Source organism: Vanessa tameamea, chromosome 22 (genome assembly GCF_037043105.1).
Source record: "Vanessa tameamea isolate UH-Manoa-2023 chromosome 22, ilVanTame1 primary haplotype, whole genome shotgun sequence".
Classification (NCBI taxonomy): domain Eukaryota; kingdom Metazoa; phylum Arthropoda; class Insecta; order Lepidoptera; family Nymphalidae; genus Vanessa; species Vanessa tameamea.
Genome location: NC_087330.1, coordinates 375,157 through 401,985, shown reverse-complemented (window position 1 = coordinate 401,985; position 26,829 = coordinate 375,157). Strand labels below are relative to the sequence as shown.

General features: G+C 31.7%; 1 protein-coding gene across 15 annotated transcripts in view; it reads right to left on the bottom strand.

Moving 5' to 3' along the window:
- The window catches only part of Rg (rugose), a 419,297-nt gene that overhangs the window by 234,410 nt on the left and 158,058 nt on the right, over nucleotides 1–26,829 (bottom strand). For all 15 annotated transcript variants that reach the window (XM_064218536.1, XM_064218533.1, XM_064218535.1 and 12 more), the window contains exon 2: nucleotides 7,889–7,993. In XM_064218536.1, the coding sequence (XP_064074606.1) occupies nucleotides 7,889–7,993 (105 nt within the window). The remainder of the gene's footprint in view (nucleotides 1–7,888; nucleotides 7,994–26,829) is intronic.

The following is a 26,829-nucleotide window of genomic DNA, read 5'->3' as shown; positions in this document are numbered from 1 at the left end:
ATCAGTGTGATGAAACTTTGGTGAGTTCTTCTGCGTATTCCTGCGAGGGTTCCTCATGCAAAAACGACTAGAACTTGTCTTTTATATGTTTGTCTTACTATAAGAATATTTATTTATCCTTATTCTCTCCGCAGCAACGTGTGCTATAAATGAAATCTTTTAAAACAGGTTTCATTATTTTCATTGACGCACTGAAATTTCTGACTCTTTTTACGCTTCACGACGATTGATTCGTCAGTAATGGTCAGATCTGTTCAGTTTTCCGCTTAAATTTCAGAAAAGTTACATTGCACAACTCAAAACGGAATCGCTGATTTAAACGGTCAGCACAATGGTGAAGCAGGGATCCGAAAGCAGTGTACAAGTATAGTACAAAGCGAGCTCCCTAACGAGGCCGGTTGTAATTACATTACATTCTCGAGCCGTTAGCGGAACAATCTCGGCAAGATTACGCGAGCCTGGCTGGAATTCGAGCTATTCACTTTCCGCCTAGGAATGTCGAACGAGAATTTTTATTTCAATCAGTTCGGAGCTCCCGTTGTTTCACTTCAACGTTGATTGCGTGTCGTAATGGACTTACAAAAGTTGTAAACATTTGCGGGAGCCTAAATGTACCACAGTTTATTCTTTACGGCGCAATTTAGACAAATGAACACATAACTGCGAAAGCCAACTTCGAAAGGTTATTAATAAGAAAATATTCCGATAAGTGCTTTTAAGAGATGATCTATTTAATTTATTATTCATCGACCAATAATAGTCTAAGAAGATTTAATCAAAATCAAAATTAGGTCCAAAACCAAAACCTTGAATGAATTATTATAGATGTAAAGCTTCCTCATGAATCACTCAGTCCATTGGTGAAAATCGTATTCATTACAACGTTGGTAAAACCGAATGTCCGTTCACAAGTTTAGTTTCATAGCGACTATAGGAGTTTTAAGCATACAATAACTAGCGACCCACCCGGCTTCCCTCGGCAGTATTTTATTAGTAAAGAAAATGAGCAGCGCACTCAGCAAGAAAAAATAAGTAGAAAGTATATCTACTGAATATACTGTTATATTACGCACAACGAAAAGGTAGGTGATTTACTGGGTTAAATATTGCACAAAATTCATCTCCTAAACAGTTAAATGGGGGACGAAAGTTTGTTTTAAATTTGTTATTTCTGTTGTTATAAATATGAAAGTCGGTGTAGTCCACACACAGATACTAAAGGTTTTTTATGAAAATGTATTCCCTATTGGGATGAATTGTATGATGAAAGTTTATACGGAAGTAATTTTTTCTGAAAGTTAGAATTATGGAAATTTATATTTAGGCTTACGGTTACAAATAAAAGGAAGCAAAAAATTCATCACACAAACAAACCTTAAAAGTTCTATGTTGACTCTAAAAGCCTACAAACTGCGACGAATGAACGCATGATATAATGATGCAGACAAAATGTTTGTTGTATGTAATACGATTCCAAAAAATACAACCTTTTTAAAGCTTTCTTAACTCTGTCAAACATTTTATACTCATTGTATTTATATATCATCAAAAGGGCATCTCTTGTCGTTTTTACACATCGTATATCTATAACAATATAATATAATCTTAGAGAATTTAATCTTAGAGAAACAAGGAAATGAGACATAGCCAGCATTTCATGCATTAAATAAATCGGTTGTGTTGTACACGTGTCCATGTTGGTTTTAGTAGGTATATAAGATTAATTTTATAAAAAAAATCGAAAAAGAAACGATTGATTTGGATTAAAATGTTAATGTTTTAATAACGGTGATTTTATTATTTTGAATTATGAGAAATAGAGCAGTTGAGAGTTGCTTATTTTATTATTCTGGTTTTTAATAATTTACATTTTACTTTTATGTTTGATATAACTAACAATATTTTTTACCCTTTTACATCTTCGGTCCTGAGGCAAACGTTTTCATATTTCTTAGTTCAATATAAAAATATACAATAATAATTTTATGCCTATTTATAATATTATAATATTTTCAATTTAGTTAATTGAAAATATTCCAACTCCGAGTGGATCAAATCTGAACGCCTACGTATTTATAAGGGACAGCCTACCAGGATCGCATAAGTGTGGGGAGACATGGAAGTTTTCTCATTAAGCCGTTCGTGATCGTGGCGGGCAATAAATGCCTGTAGCGTCCGAGCCGTCTTGATTACTTCGCCCATTAGGTTTGTTTGAGTGGACACGATCTAACTTCTGAAGTCTGGTGCATGCGAGCCGGCACTTAGCTACAGTCTCCAAATAAATAACAGAACATTCCGATTATCACTTAAGCTGAATACTGTTTCCGAAAAAAGTTAAATGGAATACATCTCACTATACAATATCTACATACATATAAGTTTTTGTAAAAAAACCTTTTTTTTATTTAACTGATATAAACCAGAAAAGTCGAAAGATTCAGTAACTTTCATAAATCAGCCTACTTACTGGTGTGTAAAACCTTCGTTTTATAGCCACTAAAACTTTTCTCTAAAATTCCACAGCGAAATAAACTTGAAAATACATTCAGGTAAACAATGTGCCGTCGTCGTGCTAACATATAATGTACTGTTACATATAATGAACCGTGGCGCCGAACTTTTTACTTAGCATTGTAAACTTTATACTCTAGATTTTAACAAAGACGGCTTACATATTCTTGCTCATTACGGCGGAAATTTGGCTCGACGAAGTCTCGGATTTTGTTGCTGGTTTATTATGTTCGCCTGGTGTACGCAAATACAGTTAATAAGTTGATAAAAACAAAAAGAAGAAAGGATGATTACGAGAAGACAGACCTGTCATAAAAGTGTACTCGTACAACAGTATTGCGACTACACTAAGCATAAAAAAGCAAGCAGTGTGATCTAACTATTTATGACAAGCGTTCTAATTTTATATAAAGTAAAGTCATAACATAACTTGAAACTATCTGTGGCATTAAAGTCCTTTAGACGTAATAACAATTACTTAGCTGTTGTGTATAATGCATCGTCCCTCGAGTGTCAAAATGATATTGTAATTATCAGTTCTAGAAGTTTAAGGGTTAGATACGATCAAACTTTAGAAAGTTCTCGTCTACATCTGCGTTAGCTGAAACATCGAAAGCAAACCTACACGTTTCAGATGTAATTCTAAGCCAAACGAGATTATGCCTTTTTTTAGAACATGTATAAATAAATATAATAAGTATGAACCATAGCATTTACTGAAATATACATTGTATAAAATATATATAGTTTCTCCACAGACAGACACGGACAGCAGTGCGTTTCTGGTATCTTATTAATAATTTGATTGATGTTATTTTAATGAGCCTACATGTTTTTACTGTCAGACAGTATCACAATGATTATATTATTGAATTTACATTGAACTCTACCATAACAATTTCAGCTTTATTTTAGTATTTGCCTTTGTTGAGTAGTCTTCCTTTAGAGTAATTAGTCTTTGTGGAATTCTGGATTTGTTATTTGTTGTTATTCTGGATGTCCATAATTGAATCATGATCTATTAATGATCGACATTTTAAGACTTATTATATAAATAGTTACAATCTCTAATATCTATGAGCGCACATTTTATTAGCTATTTCTTGTATTAAATTTAATTTCAATTATATCAGTAGACGTTAATTTTAATGAAAATTATTAATGATCTTTAAAGATGGTGTTTCATCACTGTAACATCCAGATAAATTCATAACGAGGTAACTGATAACGTTGATCTCAAGGTGATGATGGGCCGTTTGGGACTATTAAACTCAGTCTAGGGGTGACCCGATACATTTCGCCCTTGTTGCCCGCCCTAACCTTGACTTTCGATAATCTTATTCATGACGTAAATTATAGTTTATGAATATGCTTTGTGTAGTAGAATAAAAAAAATATTTTAAAATATATTATGGCCACTATACTACTTTCAGATCTTATATTTGTGTTTGGACAATTTAACATATTTAAAGTTACTTTGTTGTTTCATATTCAAATACCTATTGTTAAGCGTGCTTTGCTAAGCGATTCATACCCTTAATAGATGCGCATATTTACAATCAAACGTATCAAAATGCACAAAGAAATTTAGGCAATACAAGAAGGTAACACAATGTGCTTGAAATAATGTCATTATCAATGAAACCAATTCTATATTAATGCTTCGAACGTATTAACACTGAAAAAAAAACGTTCATATTGAAGCACTTACGATCCCACGCAGACTTCTTATGGCCTATTCTATTTGAAGAAATAATAAAGATAAACAAATCTTAGATTTACGCATTCTATGCAGTTTGCTTATAGCTTACTTATATTTTACGTATATATAATATCCACATTAATTATACTTCCAAAGTTCCGATAACAGCTTCGCCGACGTTCTAAACACCACTTATGCGCAAATTCGTGAAGGATATAATTATATAGATTCAAGATCTTTTTAACCAATGATATCATGTCAATCTGATGTCAAATGTTGTTTATTTGCCTTTTGCACACTACTTGCCTGGACCACGGTTAATAAATACTCACATATGTATTGAAATAACGTAAGTAATTCCATTTTATTTCTTAACGGCAGCCTTTTAACAAAAAGCAACATTGTTACATTCGCCCTTAAACACTAGCATTTTTTTTCTCTTCGCATCCATCACGGAGCGTGATAAGGTGACTCAGCGCATTCTTGTCACGTCAGCGTCGTCTATCACGCTACTTCCCATATTAAAGAAAACCCTTACATTGCTAATATTTGATATTTTGCAAGCAGCCATTGTTCAAAATGCGTAGAAAAATGAAGAAAAATATTATAAAGATAATTTTGTCGTCGTTTTTAGTTAACCCATTACCCAAGTATTATTATTAAACCACAGAATCGTATAATAAAAAACTTTTGCGTTGTCATTTTTTATAAAATTGTAAATAGAGGAGATTGGGCAATTTTGTTCATTTCTATTTTTCAATCAAATATAAATAAATTTATGGAATATATTTTCTTTCTTCTTTCTTTATTTCGACAAAATTATTTATTTATTTACAAAATTGCCAAACTAACAAACAAAATTAACTCACACATTTTTTCATTGAATGAGTCTTTAACCCTTCAACAACTTGCCCTGTGCTACCAGGGATCCATAATTTAGAAGGCGTTCGAAAGGGTCTGATACCAGAACAGCGTTTTTAAGATGATAGATAAATAACAGAGAACAAACTTAATGGAATTATTGTATACAGAGAATATGAGTTGAATGTAAAAGGACTTCCGGACGCATTTTTTTTATATCCGTAATAATCCTCCACGTAATAAAAACTACGAAAGCGAAAAATGTAAAGGGTTAACTTGCTCCACTTTGATACTAGGGCGACATAGGTCCCCAGGCAGTAAAATATACTCAGTGGGCTTAAAAAGAAAACAAATTGACGGCGCGCCTCCAGTAAAAAAAGTCACGATGCATTCATCTCCCTGTCTTCTTCGTACATTCATATGTGTGAAGAGGAAAAAAATAGGGGGCGGAGCGTTTGTAAAGGATAACCATGCGAGTTGATAGCAAAAAATAATAAAAATACATCCTTAGAAATATTAATAATAATTAATTTATAATGCAAATACTTACCAAGCAATACAGTATGTTTAACAAAATTAAATTAACAGAGACTTTAGAAAAACAATTAAGTGGATAAATACTCAATATTATAAGCTACTAATCAAATTCTATTTTTAACAGCTATTCAGATTTTAATTGTGTCGTCATAAATCATTTATTTATTAAACTAAATAGTTTTACTATTTCGTTTTCTCAATGTCACCCCCACAATGCCAATGGTTACCATAACAACAGGGGGTGACTAAAGTGGCGAAATTTTCGACTTTCATACAACAAAGGGATTTCTACCCCTATGGTGTAAACGTACCAGGCTTACATAAAAATAGAAGAGTTTTGTTAAACCATGGGGTTAGAACTAGTAGTATGAATAACCGTCGGATAGGGGACTGCTACAGAGGGGATAGTTAACCGGAAGTACGATCGACAAATTGTTTTTATGCCTGACATCGAAGGTAAGTAACAGGTAATCCTTATTTATACACAGACAATATAATAATTATTGAATAAAGTATAACAGTAATTTTACTATAAATTCTTTACAAAACTTAAAACAATTACTTTCATATAATAAGTTTAATAGTAACACTATTTAAAACGGGATATTTACCATGTTTTTTATTTTTTTTATTTGGTGGAGCTCGATATTTCGACATTATCTACGAATGTCTTGTTCACTTCCACCAAATAAAAATAAAAAACATGGTAAATATCCCGCTTTAAATACTGTTAGTAATAAAAATAACCATGTTAATTTAAAAGTTTAATAATGTACATACATATATACCTAATTAACTCAATAGAAAAAGGTAGACAGAGAGTCCTGAGTGAAAATTTAATATTTTTGACAACATAAGATCATTAACGCCACGTTACATTTCCCAAATACGAGACAAAAATACTATTAGTCATGAATTCGTAACGGATTATTAGAGCACAGTCTTTAGCTAACTTAAATAACAAATATCATGTGTAATACAGTATTACTATCCGTAACGGTGAGATATGTTTATTTATCTTGAATGTCAGTGAAATAATTACGGAAATAGATGCCGGTTCGAATATACAATAGTATAAATGTAAAGTCAAAAAAACAAGCATAGCATGACGAATTATTTCGTTAATGACGTAAATTATATATATTTATTATATTTGCTTTGTATCCAATACAGGATTTGATTCCATGGCCTCAGGATCTGCAGTCTCATAACCTTACCCATTAAATCAATCAGTTAGTTCTTATTTGTATTGAGGTAAAATTTAAATTAGTCTGAGTATTATACATATATATATATATATATATTATCTTTTTTTTTAAATATAAACAGTATTTTAAATACTGTTGATATTTAAAAAAAAGAACCTGCTTGTTTGCGTACTTTCAATTGCGTGTTATCGCTGCTAATACTAAATTTAAAAAATAATAATATTAATTCTAAAAGGAAGATTGACGTAAAACAAAACCATGAGCTGTATTCGCTGACATATCTATAATCATACTATCACGTGCATCATCACACTTGTTACACAATCACGCAAGAACGCTGGAGCGGATCATGATGAAATTCGGCGCAAGTTATATAATCTGGAATAGCACATAGGTAGCTTGTTATCCCGGACAATTTTACGGTTTTCGTGGGATAGATTTGTTTTTCTGTATTCTCGATTAGTGGTATTATAGGGATCGTGATAGCATTAAACGCTTTTTGTTTGTTTGTAACCGATGACTACTGAACCAATTTATATTAAAAAAAAAATACCATCCGAAATCTAATTTATCCGGGGGTACATAGGGTACATGTATTGTTTCAATAATATTAGGATTTTTTGTCTTAAATAGTGTTATTATTAAATAAGTCTATTTAATATAATTTAAAAGAACAAGCGCTACCGAGCTGTATTTTCCGCGTGCGCTGACTCAACAATTCGTTCTATGTATTACAAAAAAGTGGTTTTTAATAAATCCAAAACAAAGTGCATCGAACTATGTTCTCTATCTATCTTTCAATAAATATGTCACAATAACAGATTTGATGTCATATAACTTAAAAACTGCTATAAATCAGTAATCAATACGGACATATGTAACTTCGAAAAGTCAGAATTGCATGCTTTGGGATCGAACTCCAGATTATTATTGCTTTATTAAAATATATATTACTATTGAAAAGTAATTATAACAAAACTTGAAATGGCAAGATGGCAGATTTAGGATGATTTTCTTCACGAACTGTGTGCTATGCTATACATCAATATGACATGATATTAAATATTACCTGCAGGCTTGGCGGGCAATGATCCAGCAGTTCCAGCATGTGCTGTATATTTTGCGCGTCTTGAATCACGAAGTTTAATTCCATGTCGAACTCGCCACCGACCAGCTGTAACAAAAACACAAACAAACTTTTAATATTTACGTATAATTTACTCACAACAACTAACTATCCTTATAGTTTAGGACACCTAACTTAAACAACTTTTTATTAATATTCAACATCAATATCGTTGACAAAAATATATTATAGAGTTACAAGAAACTGAAATTTAACTTATTTGTATACCAATTTGATGGTACCACATTAGTTTAGAAAATAAAAGTATCATCTCTAAAAAGTCCAATTGCTGGGCAAACATTTGGAGCTCTTTTCACTACGTTGCTCTAACGCAGTATTTTCTAATAGATCTATCATGCTTGTTCATCAATAGAAACCAAATGAGCCAAATCGGAATTACCAATACTTGAAATTAATACTTCAATTTTATTAAACGTTTGGAAAAACAGAATAATGTTAATTCGTAACAATAAATGCCTCCACAAAAGTTGAGAATATTTATGACAGATTTTTTATTTTATATAATACTCGTATTTTTATCTCAGTTATTGTGGTAGTTCGATCAGTATGAGAATAAGATTCGTTTAGAAAACAATTGTTAAGACGAAAGAAACACACAGATAAGATAAGATCTAAATGTATAGAAAATACGGAAGGATTGAATATGTCACGTAATCCTTATCAATCGAAAAATAAATAGCTTTTATAATTGTCAAATTGTCTACCCCACTGCGATGGAAAGTTGACTGCCATTATTTACTCCCAATTGTACAGTCTTCTCAATGTACGAGTCGCCTCACGTATTTTTAAGTTATTCGATGCTAACAAGCAATCCTAGCAAAGCTTTCAACATATAAGACCCCATTTACTATTCAGTAATAGGCTGGTATTTGTTAAGGACTCATGTTGTCCTGGTGCTCTGGGCAATCGTATTACGGGATTTTAAGACTCATACAAAACGGGAAATCCGAGTTCAATACATCGATGTTTGTTTGGTTATTTTTGTTTATATTTTATCCATCATTGCATTGTAATAAACATACGTTGTATTTTACTGCAAGAATTAAACTACATTTTTTAATGTTACGTTTCGTTATTTATAATGAAATAACTTAATAATTTTATGATAAATGTTTTGTTTTGAACAGTTTTTAAATTTTGAAATAATACTACAGACAGTAATCTATACTATATTTTAAGAATATGCACTCGAGTCGAGTACATAAAAATAAAAAGATTTGGTGTACCAGTCTTTACCATGAGGGCGGGCACACGGGTCCGGGGATACAAGTTTGTCTTTATTTTTTTTATTAATAGTATTTAAAGTAGTTTTTATGGAACACATTTATGTATTCTTCCGTATTAACATTACAGCAGCCGTTAATACACCTATTTCTTTAAATTATTTACGTCATGATGTCTCAGAACTAATATTAAAAATAGTTCGAAGAGCTCTTTTCTGCAATGTAAATACGATTTAAATTACTAATTTCCTACAAGGCCGATAGAGACGGCCCTGAATCCCGGATTTAAGAATTTGGAGAAGTTAAACCTTCCTACCTAAGAAAACAAGTGAAGACTAGTTTATGCGCTCACTCGCATGCCTTATAATATTCTGCGCAGTATGCTCGTCTCCGGAATTGTCAAAAATATTAATATACAATATTAGATAGATGGTGTATAATATTTCAAAATAACCTATGATACTATATTATTGGTCGAAATTATTTTTTAATAATTATAAGTAATAAATCAATTTATTATTAAAATTGCCAGTAAAGGTAACAAGGAAATAATAACAAAAAACATTTCGGTTTTAATGTAATCGATATCTTTCCTGTCTAATATTTCTATTATGTCAACAGAATATTTTCTGACCGATTGAAATATTGGCTATATCTTGAAAAGCTGGAATACAATGGGGAGTTTGTCCGCGTCGTGTTCAACGGACATTCAATTTGCGCGATCGGTCAATCTCTATATAGCCTCTGAGCGCCTGGTGCCCAAGCCCTTTGTATTCGTCGACAATGGCGTCAGTCAGCAAAGACATTGGAAATAAGTGTCCTTGTTAACACAAGCCTAGTCCGATTAAAATTAACAACTAGATTTATAAACTAATAAATTTATTTATGACACAACGGCTAGAATTACATTATTGAAATTACATTACAATCATATTTTTAATATCCAATAACTAATTTAAACTTTGACTTTAATGGCAGATAAACAGAAGTTTAATAAATTAAATCGGTTTAACTGTCGCGTTTTAATTGAATTAAAATAAATCGCTCAATGAAATTAATAAACTAATTTCTACAGAAAATATAAATGTTGTTTATAAATGTTATCTTCGAACTATAGATATTTTAACTAATGATTGTAAATTTTTACAAAATTAATATTTCTCAGCAATTCACATAACAAAAAAATTGAAATAATCTCTTTAACGTTTAAAGAAAGACATGTTTTTTTTTTTTGTTTCATTTTTAGTTTAATATACTTGTGTGGAATCATGATGATTACTCATAACCTAAGTTTTTACACAAAGGTTACGATATAAATGTCGCTTAATAAATCAAAACTTTTTCGTGTATCTATTACTGTCAAGACAGTGTTTGCTTCGAAATTACACCCACTCAAATCTTCGACTATAGCTTATATATCTAGAAACAAACTAAAATGGTACGAAATTAAATTTCAATCTATTAACCAGGTTTGCGTTTTAATTAGATAAAATAACTAACAAAATATAACACTATTTTTTATAATTTGCTTATTTATATTTCATCATTAATAAATAACTAATGTAATCTACGAAGACACTTGTTGTACGTAATACGTTTCATTTCCAGCGTTACTCGAACGACGTAAGTTCAAGTTAAATAAGTATCAAAAGTAGGTAAGGGTTAGGTTAAGAAAGTTGCTACTTCAGTCAACACCATCTAAATATATTCTTGTCATACTAGACCTATCAATAATACCAGGATAACATAACAAATTGAGAGTTTATCTAAAATATACTTAAAACTGGGGTTGAATTACTCGGTCGCTGTTGGTCTACAGTTGCACACAGAGGGCGGAGTTACAAAACAGGATCACATTTACATTTAAATAAATATGGGGATCTTTATTCAGTTATGGATATATTTCGAGGTATACAAGAAAGGTCAAATTACCATGAAAAGGTATTGCGAGTGTGTTGCACAGTCTTAAGTTTCAATTTCAACATCTCAGAACATCTTATACAGGTGAAGAGTAACTCTCAGCTTTATTTTAGTTCAATGAAATTGTTTTTTCACGGATTATAATAATAAAAGCAAAAGCTTTATAAAAAAATATTTTATCAACTTTAAGGTTCATTTAAAACAAAATGCCAGAAATAACTATATTTAAATTTTCTAGGTTATTAATTGCTTATGATTCAAATTTTAAATTTATTAAAATACTTCATATACCAGTATAGCTTTAAAAATGATATCAAATATCAAGTAATGATAACCACAAATGTTCTTCGGGTGATGAATTCATTGGAATTAATTTAAGGAGTCGTAACAAGTAATTTAAACATTTGTATGGATCATTTTCTAATTTCTACACAAAATGTTTCTATATGAGATGACATGCTAAATATAATGTATTATTTTATTAATCAAGAATATACAACAATGTATACGACATAAACATTATCGTTAGTGCCATTGAAAAACGAAAATCTATACTTACAAAATAATATGTCCTGCCTGACTGATTCATCATCGCCAAGCGTAAACTGTTAAAGTTAAGGCCTTGAAGTTTGGTCAGCAGGGTTGTTTTATTGAGTAGATACCCACTAAAGATGGAATTTTGGAAATTCTACCACTAAGGGGATGAAAAAGGGGTTAAAACTTTGTATGGAAGGTGGTCATTTTTTAAGTTAGAGACATGAAACTTTATTTTTGGGATACTGATTAAAAATGAGTAGATTTATATTTAAGCGTTTCTGTATAGCCTACCCTAAGGGGTAAAATATACACCAATGTAGTATACAAAGAGGTCTTAAATTAACGTAATATTTTAAGTTAATCTGTAAATATATTCAACTTCCACACGAGCAAAGCCGCGGGCAATAGCTAGTTAAATAATAAATATTTAAACCCGTGTTATTATTATTATTTTAATCATAAATAAACATTAAAATATAATTTGCTGTTAAAATATGCTACTGATTTTTAGTGACTTATCCAAGGAAAATAAATAAAAATAACATCGTCTGGCCGCGCGACCGATGTCACTTATGCCAACATGATTATACCCGGTAGTTGAGGCGTGCGCCGGTAATTCGATTGCGTTACCCGTAGGTTATTATTGCCGCCGGCACTTTATCCAGTTCGATCTGGATATAACCCTCGATAATAAGGTCGTCTGACATATGCTACTTCCTTTTCAAGTATTATTAGTAAAATTATTTAACTTAATGTGTATTGTCACATTCGAATTAACTTTATTTGATGAGTTTTTAAACAATATTGTACTAGTATGTGAATATTTAATGAAACGAGTTCTACAAATACTACCTAACGGACTAGTTTCACATCGACTGTGGAACATTAAATTCTATTTACATTTGTATAAGATTTTATTGGTAGATTATTTTTTTTTTAATTCGGGACAATGATTACACAATACACATTATATATGAAATTTCATTCTTGAAAACTTATATAGGTCAGACATTTTTTAATTTCTAGTTACTAGGCGGCAGGCGCCATTTTTCGCAAAGTTGAAATACCAGGCTTGCATGAGTCGTAGATGTAAGCAGTTCCGCATTAACATTCGCAGTGTAATTATGGGGAGAGGCTTGCCCACGGGGGAAATGTCCCAGTATCGTATTAAAATGCGACGACATCACGTACCCCGAGCTGTTCATAATGCCGGTTGCCTTATTTTCTATGCAACGCAAGTAATAACTGAAGATCCGTTCTGGTAAAAAAAATATATTTATTATACTAGATATATATATGTATACTATTAAATGAGAAATTCTTGTTTATATAAAATTTTATTTCGTCTGTCTCGGCTGTAGCAATTTGACTTAAATGTTGTACCTAGATAGAGATAAGGTTTTTTAAGTTAATTTATATACCTAGGACTAGATATACATATGCCAGAAAACACAAACTTTTTAAAAACTATAAAATATATGTAAATTCTACATTACAAGATACAAAAGTAAAGTAAAGTATTAAAACCAGTCATTTTATATATCATAAAATTTATTTTATAAATCAGTAAAAAGATTCAATAGGTCGGAATGTCTTCTATTTTCAAGCATAGACCTTGAAACATATCCAATAACTTAGGGGTAGATTCGATAAATTCGGAAAATATCGAAAATCTCCGGCGACGTCGCCATTTAACCGAAAAAGGCGTTGTCACACGCACATTAGTTTTGGCCGGCGAAATAAAGTGATCGTAAAATCGAGACCAGACACGCGCTGCGCAACAAATACTGCTGTGCGACATATACACGACACCCTTTTTTAAGAGAAAACTTTTTTTAACTGAATTTGTAAACTGAAAAGCTTGTATAATCTGACATTTCCCATAATATATTTATAATATAACATTTTTTACACCAAAGTCTTTGATTTGTTTCTCACAATTTACATGCTTTAAAACAACGTTGATATATTACTTACCTACTACTCAATTTTTTTTCCGTGGAAAGATAAGCTTATTCTTAATAATAATATGATTTATTTTTATATAAAAACTAAATGTATTCTTCACATTGATAAATGTTTTTTTTTTCTCGTAAATAAATCACATAACCATTTTCAGTATATATTATTAAACAAGGGTGAACTAAGGGTGTCTATTGTGCCCGACCCTTTTTGTATCCCTTGGTTAAATAATTCGTCTGTTAACCTTTTTAATTCTTGCTCAGTCATGAAACCCTGGTACAGCGATTAGAAACTTCTTTGTTCTTTTATTTCTCTTCATCTAAGCTTGATTTTTTGTTGTTTGAGTTTTAAAAATAAAATTTAAATAACAATTAATAACTACAAGAATAAATTTAAAGTGAAATAGAAAAACGGAGACAAATATTTTTAACAACCATAAGAGTTAATTTATTTTCACAATTCGTAAAAAAAAATCAACAACCGCAGAGGCGTCAAAGGGTTAGAAGGGTAAAACTTTATACTAAGGAAACAGGACAACATGGGAGATCGCTATTATAGCGTTCGCTTGATTTTAAATCGCTTTGTTGTGAAGGGGATCGAGTTCCCGCGGGAGTTTACATATTCACATAGTCATTAGGCGAACAGAAAATTGCAGGAGGTATATGGGTAAGATACAGATTTAGTAGGTAGAAATTTTTATTTTCTTATATTTTTATTTGCATTAGTTGATAGAACGATAGAATATATATAACCATTACACCTAGTTAATGATATGTTATATAAATATATTTATAATATTTTTTAGACTCCGTTATCGCTTTGTTATTTTTTCGGTCATTATATGTCATACTTACTATATGTTTTTTTTTTGTTTTTTAAACATAACATAAATAATGTAATAAAGCAAAGGTACACATATATTTTTTATCTAATAAACAAAAACAATACCGTAGGTGTACCTTTTTTCGATATCTACGCGTTTTGTTACAGAGAAATCGTACAGACATCGACTTTACTAGCCCCAACTCCTATTGACATTTTTAATAGGTAACCCCCGTACAACCCTAAAAAAATTTGCGAATTCTAAAATTGGGCATGAATATGCAATAAAAGTACCAGGTCTACATAAAATGCTGAGGGTTAGTTCGCAACTTGGATGCTGCGGCTCCCTATGGTTAGGGTGCCAACAGAGCAGAGCCAAGGGTGTGCATTAATTCTAACTCCAGTGTAGTTCGAACGTCTCGTTAAATATTTGCGTAACCGATAAATAAGGGGCATGAGCGCTAGTTTAAAGGTCAATTAATTTTAGGATTAAGTCCTTATTAATAAAATATAAAAAAATACATAAGATTGATTAAATGGCAAGTTGTCTTGTACATTTTTAGATTATTTTTTAGATTTTATGCATTGTTCCAACTTAAAATTGTCCACCGTTCATCTTTGTACAACATACATTAAGCTTGTATAATTTTCTAATATGTAGGTACATAGTTTCAAAATATTATAACGGTGAAAACAAAATGAGTAGTAATTTTAACATGAAGTTTTGAATACGTTAATATTTTAAACATTAGCACGTAATTATGTTAAAAATGAACATTAAAAGCGAAAGTTAATATTATAAAAGTACGTATAGGTCGTTATACACTGGCTCATTATAAAACCCGGCTAACGGCGAGCCTCCTAGCGCCGAGTGTTAACTACGGTCACTGCGGCTCATTACAAAAGAGCCCTCTTGAGCTCTCCGCCCGCCATTCTTCGTAGGGAAACATTTTCAAGACCTCGAAACACTGCCTCGTAAAATTGAAAATCATTAGGACGTAAACATTGAAAATGTAATTACTTAGCTATATTTTTACGATTTAAAATGATTAAGGACTATCATTTGATATGTACTGTCCTTTGTTGTTATATAAATAATAAACAGAATAAATATAATCGCTCCAGTAAGGAATTATATTTAATTAACTGATTTCTCAGGTAAGTGAAATCTCATTGAAATTCACCTGAAGTCTATCCAGTGACAGGGGTAACGCCCCTCGTCGCTTTATATTTAACTCGGGTAATTATGACTCTTAACAAGCTCATGTTTTATTTAATAATAGCGAATTTCACAACATTCCTCTTAATGCTCTTGGCCTGACGTATTAAATTGAGGGAATTGATTAAATAAATCGACAATATAGATACAGTTTTCTGGTCATGTTCGAGAAATAAAATCTTGTAATAAAGTCAGAATCGATCAAGTTGTCATCTGGTAATTGGTTATCGTTATATTTTTTATACCATAAAGCTTGTAATAAAAGTAATATATGCCATAGCGACTAGTCCCAGACTACCTGCTTCCATGATATCTTCCGTGATATCTTATGGAATAAAATAATAAACAAATCAATAAGTGCTATTGGTGTGCAACAACAAAGCAGGGCTGTTAGCAGATTGCAAAGAATTTCTGTGTTTATCTTTATTACTTTTGTTTGGAATAGACTGCATATAGTTGTTGCAACGTTCGCCAAAAAGCGAATGGATTGAAAATAAATCTCAGACTATGTTTAAATAAAAATATTTATTTCGAATCAAATATTCAAGATATTATTTAGTATTTTTAAACTTTGTTTGCAAAAAATTGAAGGTAGTTTTAAAAGGAGAAACATGGCTATTTGTTATGTCGATAAAAATAAAGTTTTTTGAATTTTTAAGGCCAGTTTTGCCAACAGGGTAGAGATTATTTCTCTCTAGAGAAGGAAGCGGGTAACAATCGTATAAGAAATAGAGTCTATGGCCACTAAGCATTGGCTAGTCTATACCTCGTCTTTCCTTGTAATTAATAATTTTATCACTTTTATATAATTATATAAAAATGTTCCTTATATATATATAATGTTTTTATATAAATTTAAATATTTAAACAAAAACAACGGTTTGATATCAACGTGGAAGGATTTTAGTAAAAGCTGTACCAACTGTCAAACTTTAATATTTACTGGATTATTCATTTAGAATGGCAACACGGTAAGTCAATTATCGCAGGTGTTTTTACGCTGCGTCACAAAAAACACGTATATTTAAATATAGTACAGTTACTGACGGATTTGTACAAATAAAATCAGTCGAAATAATAGGAAAGCCAATCCAAAGGCAGGGCCCACAACACGGTTTGATTATATCAAGAAAGACATATTGTAGTAAAACAATATAAAATTTATTTTAGGACCAGTGATCAATATAGTGATGGACAGTAGTGTAACCACTCGCAGAGGTCGTTGAACTTCAATACTATTCAATTGCGTTTGATGCATAATTACAGGGAAACATAGGTTCAGTTCATTCTCTAACATACTCAAGACGCTGACCTTTATACATCGAGTATTTTGGTGGTAAACTAATAAATAGAATTGAAATTAAAAATGACAAAGCAAGAAAATTCGAGGGGTAATTGCGATTTATTGCAACCTCATTATAAAGGTCGGGGTAAAGGCGAGCCCTTGAGCGTTAAGTGGCACTCGGGTCATTGTGGCTCATAAAAGCGCTCTACGGGTTAGACTCGTTAAGGTTTTGACGCCGTAATATTGTCATTGTGTTTAAAAAGAGACGCTGGTAAGGCGGCGATATTTGAAATTCAAAATCTCATCTTTAATATCGATGGCAAACGCATTAATCATGTATGTAGGTGAGCTCCAAAATGCTTGGTAATTTTAAGAACAGTTTTATCTCCCGTCTTTTAGGCGTCTACCGTTATTGCTCTCAATGTATACTACTTTATAATGTACCTGAAAATAGTGGTCTATATTGCAAAATGGACCAATCAAATCAAACTATACATTAGGCAAGTAGCCTCGTGCGAGCACTTTTGAATGGTCATTTTATATTCAATTTATAGATATAAGCGGTTCGGAATATATGTACATTCTATCGACAAAACCCGACAAGAAAAACAGTAGTTACATTTTTCCGACAATCAGTTTCATAAATTAATAAATGCAATTATTGAATTATTACGGATACGAAATATTTTAGGATATTTTTTAAATTATTATGTTGTATAATGAAAAATCTAGAAGTAATTAAATAATCTATTATGCTAGTTACTGCAAACTTGGCCTCGATGAAATAATGTAATAATATGAATCGATATTGCAACAGGAAAGGGTTCTACAAAAACTTGCCCTACAACTAATACGGTTTGTAAAACGTGTCACCATTGGGTAGGATCGAACAGGGACACGCCCTTCTTAAGCCACCCATATAATGCTATCCTCTAATTTTATGTTCTCCTGGTAGCACCGTATTAGAGCTTTTCATTTCTTTTGTTATTCGTAAAAGGTTTTTTGATAAAAAAATGTGTAGTTTGTTAATTTTTTATATAACCTCTTTATAAGTATGAAGAAATCAAAATAAACTTTTAGGATTGTGTTTGCAACAAAGATACTAGTTATGTGAACGATTGTGTTATAATAGTGCAAAAGCAGCCATAACCTAACTACCGAACTAGAAACATGTATTCTGCATAATTGCTGTTAATCACGTACGTGCTAATTATTACTGAATCAACAGTATCAATATTATTGTTACATAAATGCGCTCTATTGCGTTCATGTTTATATATCTAATAATATATGGAATAATACATGTAAGATCCGCATTAAGAAAAAAAAAAAAAACTAAATAACAGTCTAAAGCGCGCACCGATAGAAATATTCTTCAGTTATTTGTATTCAATACTGATACTAATCATTTAACAAGTATTATGCGGTTATAGTGCATAATTCCTTCTTTTAACGAATCGTTATTTTGTATCAGTAATCGATGGTTTTAAACTTACTAGTAGCGAGCCGATTTATTTTTTCGTGAATACGAAACGATCCTGTTTTTAGAAACGATGTATTACGCCTCGTAGAAAATTCTATCGTTCATAAGCAAAACAAATTGTATTTTAAACATATGTAACGGAGTTATGTCAATGCGTATATATATGCCTGCCCCAGTATGTGATTGTCCGAGGCATATCTTGTTGCACCCATTATGTTCACTAATTGGTACTGGTTCTGGCTTAACAACCGCAAGATGATGCCAAATCAGATAGAGATATGGTTCGTTTACTATAAACGCATTTGCTATGTAATCAAGAGTAGCTCAGTGTTAAAATGTATTGATATTATTACTACGAGCATTATTTTTAAATTTGTGCCAATTTGAGAAATATTTTTGTCGTTGCCGTTTGCTTCATAATATAAATGATTATGTCATATATAAAATAAAAATCCACATTTTTTCAATTAAAATTATAAACTAATTGTAACTGAATGAATAAAATCTATCTTAGATCAGACAACTACAAAAATGAAATTAAACAAACAATATAAGAAAGCCTTTTTAATTGGAACATTAGCTTAAGCAAAACCAAGATTCCAATTCACTAACGAAATCATGAGATACATTATTTTACCTACAATTCGAGACATTGTAACGCTTCTTATAATTCACATCTAAGAGATTACCACGTAATAATACATTGGATTAGAATTTCTATTATGACAATCGTATACCTATTGTTACACGATTACCACGGCTTGCGGGTTGTGGTGATACCGCAGGTTATAACACTGCGTCAGACAGTCGGCATCGTATTTGGTATCACTTACAATATTGTATTTTATTAATTTAGTACGCTTGTCCGACGTTTCAAGCATTCAAAAAAGTTTCGAAAAAATTGCGTTCTTATATCCACAATAATCTGGTGAACTATTTAAGAGAGGAGCCCATGTTCTTCCGATACCCTAGTTCATGTGCTCTTCGGAGGTACCGATCTTCATATACATCAAAACGCGAGAGAGATGATAGTATTATACATGTTTATATTTGTTTATTCATATGAGAATTGTCGAACGGTGAATTCTCTTTAACACGTGATGTTAGGTTAGGTAATAATTAATGTTCAATATTAAAATCAATTGAATGCACAATATTAAAATCAATCTGTTAATCTTCTAATATTTATGGTTTGTATGGGCTCTAACATATATATGTCTGGTCTATACTCACAATTAAGTAAAATATGATTTATTCAAGAAGCCTTAATATGCTTCATAAGCACTTTAAAATCTCCATGTACGATGTATACATGTTACACACAGTAAATACTCTTTTCCTCAAAGGAAATACACATTAAACTACTTTTAGTATATACTTATATTAATTTATACTAGCTTATTCGACCTTGATATTAAATCTACGACTAGTTCGGAACAGCCTCAGACCTGAGAAGAACCGTTTAAAGAAATACATTGTATATAGAACATATTATATAACAGAATATATTGTAGGATGCAAGGATAATATATCCACTTCTAAAAAAACGAATTAAAAACACGGCTCCCGTCGCCGGCAACTATAAAATCAAGTAATAGCGTAAATTCGACATTCAATTAATGATAATTTATTTGAATTCTAAACTTCTGTTCTATTGTAATAAATTCATTCTTGATAAAACATTACTTTATATTTATATTCTGCGGTATCAAGAGGGGTTGAGGGATGTGAGGTTAATGCATTATACTGCACTCTTGTTGCGACGTCGGAAACATACAAATGTGACGCGAGTGTGGACTCATGCGATGTGCACGTTGTGTTCTCTCGAAATATTTCGAAAATATCCAGAACTGAACATGGAGATATAAATGTAAATATTGTATGATTATGTTTTTAGCATAAATATCTCTATAGAAAGTAGCGACGCTGGAGTTGTATATTCTTATAAAGTTTAATTTATAACGAAGTCATAAAAAATAAATATAATTAATATACTTATTACATTTTTTCATATTAAATAGCTTGGTTATTAATGGTAATGTTTTTTATCAAAACGACAAACTGATATCAAAATAATTTGGTACATTTCACGAGATTGAACACCCTATTTATAAGCGCGTTCCGTCATCTTTATTGATGCCACTGCACAGCGTGTCGCTAAACAGGAGACTCAATAAATATCTCATGAATAAGAATATTGCATTACGTAGTCGCCTACTCGGCGTCGAAACGCCTACTATACATTTAAGGATGTTTTTGCAGTGGGCGACAACCTTAAAAAATAATTGTCAGCTAGTAAGTTATGAAGGGATGTAAATGATTTCAATAAACTCATTCGGTTGAATTTCAAAGGCTCCTATTTAAAAATACAAAACCGATAGCCAACGAGCAATATATTTATTATGTTACGATCGTTGCTGTTGCAATAACAGTCGAATCAACTCAACATAATGTATTAAAGTAGCCTTAAGTACTATTTAATCATCATTGCGGTAAAATTCGGTTATCCGGTAAAAATGTTTCAAAATGCATTAAACTTCGGAGGAGAATTAATTCATCATCAAATATTGCGGTGAAAATGAAACCAGAGCTTCAATCCATTATTTCAAAATAGTGCTCGGGTTTTCGACCTGAATAGGTTCACTAGGCTACACGGAGAACTATAACCAAGCAGGAACGTGATGTTAGTTTACAATCATCGTTAATAACGACGGCTCGCATCGACTGGCATGGCTGATTGAAATCTTAGTTCCTACAGAATATTGAACATTTCATAACCAAAGACTGAACAATAGCTAACCGCTGCTTTTAAATAATTACTGCGTGTTGAACGACATAGGGGTTGTTGCGAATCATAATATTTTCAGCCGCTACCAAAGAGTTCATTGTTTTATAGGTTTATTTAATCGCATAAATTTCAAGCATAATTATATTGTTATTTTATATTTATTGTTACAAGCAGGTCCGTCTGAACCCCCGTCGTCATTCACAATTTTTTCTTGTTTGAGTTTGTTTAGGTCACGCGGTTGACGTTGATTTGTCGGATAAAATGGCAGAATTGCTCGTCTGTCTAAAAGCAAACATTTCCAGGAAAAAGTGGCATCCGGAACTGTAAGGGTCATAAAATCAAATACTACACTAAAATAGGTATATGAGAATTTATTTTATGTTGAATTTGCTATATGTATGTGTTGGTTAGTTAATTATTCATCTATCTATAATACATACATTTAGTAGACAAGGCTTTTGTTTGTTTTTAATATATGTATATTGAAGAGCAATTAAAATGGCTAATCGAACGACGACTGGTCTTACTTAGCTAGTCGTCTCACAAGAATCACGAAGTAATTCATTTCGCTAGTTTTATCCCTTGACGCATAATTAATTTTTAAAGACGTCCATGCATAATGAATACGCTCTGAATGCTAAAACAGGTCAGTCGGAACAAATTAATCTGAAGTGCAAAGACGCAACCATCGTCTATTAATTTGAGTCGCTCAATTATTTCGACCACACGAGCGTCGAGGGAAATTCGCTCGGACGACATGGAGCACGCCGATGCCGGAAATTATTATGATAACGAAAATAATAGGGTACGGGGATGTGCGGAAATAAGGAAGGAAGTTGTATCTTCTCGATTATGAGACTTAAGCAACTATCAATAAGTAGCGTGTTACAGTAGTTTCATTGTTAATACAAAATATGACCAAAAATGGAAATATATTTACGCAACCATGGCATTCAATGGCAACTTAAATAATACCAATAAGTTTAAAGAGTTCATAGTTATTAATTCAATACAGTCACATGCTGATTCAAAATTGAGCATACTTTAATAAAGAATATTTAGATTTTGATTTAATACCGATACTACAACATTGTGACTTTTGATTATTTACTGTCAAAGTCGAGAACCAGTCGAAAATAATAGTGCCCAACAGTTGGCCACTAAGACCACGCCCACTACTGTAGTAGTAACTACATGACGTTTGGCGTGTGTCAAACGTAGCTGTCACGCACACGGCGACTATAAATTTAGCGCGTTTGTTTTAGTTCTTTTATAGCGCAACACTCGACATTGAAGTGTATATAATATATATAAATAATCCAAGATTGAAACCATTTATGTGGAATTATGGACACTTTTATCGCTAACACGTATTCACAGCACGAAATTTGACAATTATTCTTTCGTAGAAAAGCCGCCAAATATTTTTCATACTTAATTGAAAACAACGAATTACGAGTTAATTTCCTACGAATACCAGAAATAATGGCTGAATTTAAATTTACCCAATAAAGAAAATAGTTCACAAAATAGAGGTGCGTAAGCCGTCGTAAATGCTCTCCGAGGCGAATCTATTCAGCCGCTTATTGTCACGCCGAGTTCAGAGGTCGATCTAAAAGCACTTTGGAATACTCGAAAACGTTTATTTTTCCTTCGTCTTTCGAAAATTTGATTCCGCGAATACTTCAGAGACTGTTTGGTGTTAAAATTTCTGAAATTGTTTATTTAAATACAAAACAAATTAAGTGTAATGGATCTGAGAACCACATCTTGTTCTATTATAAGTAGGTGTGTACATATGTACATCATATGTTTAAGAGACAATAAGCATTTTATGAACCCACACTTAACGTATTGTGAACCAAATTTTTATTAATACTCTTAGCGATATTTACACCGAATACCTAATACTTTTCTTATTGTAAACATTTCACAGGTAAGAGACTTGTTATGTCTTTTTGAGTAATAAATATCTACAATATTTGAGGATTGCGTAAGCTTACTTGAGTTTAATAAGATCTCGAAAATTAGAACGAACAATAACAATAACAAATATGAAGCGATTTATTTATATACTAACATAAGGGTTTGAATTGACCACATTCGCTGCTATAAATACGCCTATTATTTGAATTTCAGTATTCAAATTAAAATTCAATTCCACAATACAGAATAACAATAGGGACGAAATCAAAAACAATAGCACTATATCCGAGCGGAGATTACGGTAATTGGATCTCATTACGTGTTATGGCTACAATAACTGTTTATTTCAAACTACCCGCATGACTGCTGATGTTTTAATACATTCATTAATGTTTGTAGCTCGTTTATATAAAAACATGTCGAATAAAATGTTATGTAAAGCTTCATTCAATTTTATATAATTTCAATATAGTGTTTCGTTTGAAATGTTATAGTTGAATTATTATTTAACAAAGATAAAATAATATTTTTTTAATAAAACATATTTATGTAATTGCTGCTGCAAAAGTGCGACGAATCAAATGAATTTATATATGATAAACTTTTACGAAAGTTATTTTTAAAAGCATTTCTTTCGCGATGAAATCTATTATTATTTTATTAACAGTAGTCAGTGTACTAAATATAGGTAAGATTTTGGTATCTCGAGTGTTCGTACAATCACTGCATATGTATTTTGATAGATGTCGTCCATATGTGCACGAGATTGTAGGAAACGGTTAGAAATATTCAATAAAGATCGGCAATATAACTTTCAGCACTTGGTCCCCAGTTACAGAAATAACTAACAGAATGTTCGCGAGCGATCATTAGGGAGTGGCCGCCGTAATAAAACGCCTGCACCGGTGGGTGGTGTTTAGCGCGGGTCAGGCGCGGGCATGTCGTTACAAGTAATCGCTGAGACGTGATCTCCCTTTTCGCTTCATTCTTTCAGTACTTTTCCACAAACGTCTAATGCTTCTCTATTTTTGATGTTAATGTATTCTCTGTTACTTTTACCTTAAACTTCATATACATATGTAGGTAGTTTGTCTTGATACTTAACATCAAACGGATATCAAAAAGTGATCAACATAACCACCACACTCTGCTCGGGATCTCGGGTTTATTAATATCACTTACACATTTTTTTTTAACTGCGAGCACCGTTTATTTTAAACTACTCGTATATACTACATTATAATATTATATAAAATGACGCCTCGGTGTTTTCAGTCGTCTTACGTTAGAATTAAACTAACTTTTGAATTCGTTATGATTAATAATCGACTTCCATATGTTATACAGTTAAATTTTATATAACGAATATATTTTAAAGTTTTGTTTTAGCTATTTCATAATAAGAAATATAGAGGCTAAGGATTTAACACTGTCTTTTAATTTTAAATATATATAAGTACCAATATTAACAAAATATTTAAATCAAAGAAAAAGCAAAGATCACAAAGCACATTGATCTTAAATATTTATTAAGAGTTTTAACCGACAAAAAAACGTTATCCAATAGACACGTAAATTTTTACTTACTTAAATACCTTAAGATTAATAAAACTTTGAAATGATGAGGATAGATATTATATTAAAGAATAAAAATAAAGTAAGCGAGTAATTTAATTTTGTCTGTCGTAAGAAAAAAAAGTCGGCATTATAGTGCCTTCCTGCCTTCGTATCTCATCTTTATTAACTCACGAGTAATATTTTATAAATCTCAAAACCCTTTCAAAGTAAATACAACCAGTATGTGAGTGAGTGACGGTTCGCGTTCCTCACGTTCCGCTCGTACTAAATAACCCGTCATTATGTAATATTTTTTCAAGCCACAAGAACGCAGAATTGATGAATATTTAAAGGGTATCATACATAGAATGCCACGGTCGATATTCAACAATGGCATGCTAACAGTTTTTGCTAAAGATACCAAAGAACGGTTTTTACATAAACTACATGCCTACTCATTGTTATGGTTTGTTGCATTATCTCAGTAGCTGTCTTGGTGTGTGTGTGATCGTGTACGTATATTCATTTATATAGATGTGCGTCAGTATACTAGGCTTAAGGTCGTATCTCTGAATTATACGATAATAAACATTGAAATAAATTTATTCATTTTATTATTATATTAGCTCTTTTATATCGATTCATCTCGACTTGAACATTTTAATATGAAACAATTTATACTTCAAGTGTAATCTGTCATATGTACCATGGGCAGCTCTGAACGAGTCCACGCGCTCAAATGCCCGTACCACGATGTTAGATAGACCTTCGTCGACAATTGGCTATCAAACGAAAAGAAAAAATACTAAAAATAAAGACTTACTATTCAGTTTTATTAGTTTTACGACACAAACATTATATTTAAAAATCTCCTATTTATAACGACACTTAAAGTTCTATCACTGAACGAATCTCCAAAATCGTTTGACAGGGGCATGATTTCGGTTAAAAATTCTTGTTTACGGAAAAAGGCCTTCCGGGGGACATCCGGCGTTTCCCCGGGATTCGTAATTAAACGATCTTCAACTTTTTTAAGCGTTGGAATTTGTAAATAAGATGTTCAAATACACCGAATTTCATTTAGTATCGTTGAACGTATTCATGGTTCCGTACCTAAACTTAATAAGGGGAATTCTTTATGATTGTTGTATAAAAAAATATTTAAGCTTTTACAATAGATTTTTATCTAATATTGTGAATCGAATAATTTTTTCCGTTAGACCATTGAGAGGGGATGGTAAGATACCACAGTTACTTCGACACGACGAAATCAAGTTATAAATATATGTATATGCTTTTTTATGTAATAGGTAGGCGGACCGGGCCACGTGATGGTGAGTCAACCACCGCACTGCACGGGCACTGACGGAAATTTCCAGCATTTCTTACATCGCCAAGGCGCAACCAACCTTGGGGACTAAGATATTATGCCCCTCTCGCCTTTAGTAACACTGAATTACTCACGATTAAAACGGAACACGACAATACTAAGTATTTCTGTTTGGCGGCAGAATACCTGATGAGTGAGTGGTAACTGCCCACATATTAACTATATGAGCAATTTCGTTTTAAAAATATACATATACCTATTCATTTATTTAAAACCAAAACAAAACAAAAACACATCGCAACACGTTAAGTCGATTAAAAAAAAGTAAGTTTATATTTATTCTAGGTAGTCAATTAACAAAGCTTCGTTTTTGACTACGGGGCCATTAAAAACTAGCACTGTTGACTTGAAACAATATATGAGTAATAGTGTCTATACTTAAATCCCTTAAGATTTATCAGGGAGCGCAACCCTAATCATAGTCAGGGAGACAAGTGGGCACGTCAAGTGGGTGAGATTTATTAAATAAAGGGACAGGGCCGACGCCGAGCTGATAGATATTATGTGCCGTTTATTAATAACGCCCGTATAATACTTGAAAGATTTATAACATATTATATACATGAAGCTCAACACATAATTATTAAAATTTAAATTTATAAAACAATTATACACTTGAATTAACGGCATCGAGTGCTTCCATATTTTTTAAATTGCTTTAAACTTATCTGTTTAATCACGAAGATTAAATTAGGCTAATCCATTTTAACAAAAATTCCTTGCGAGTATAAAGGAAATATGTAGTCAATTA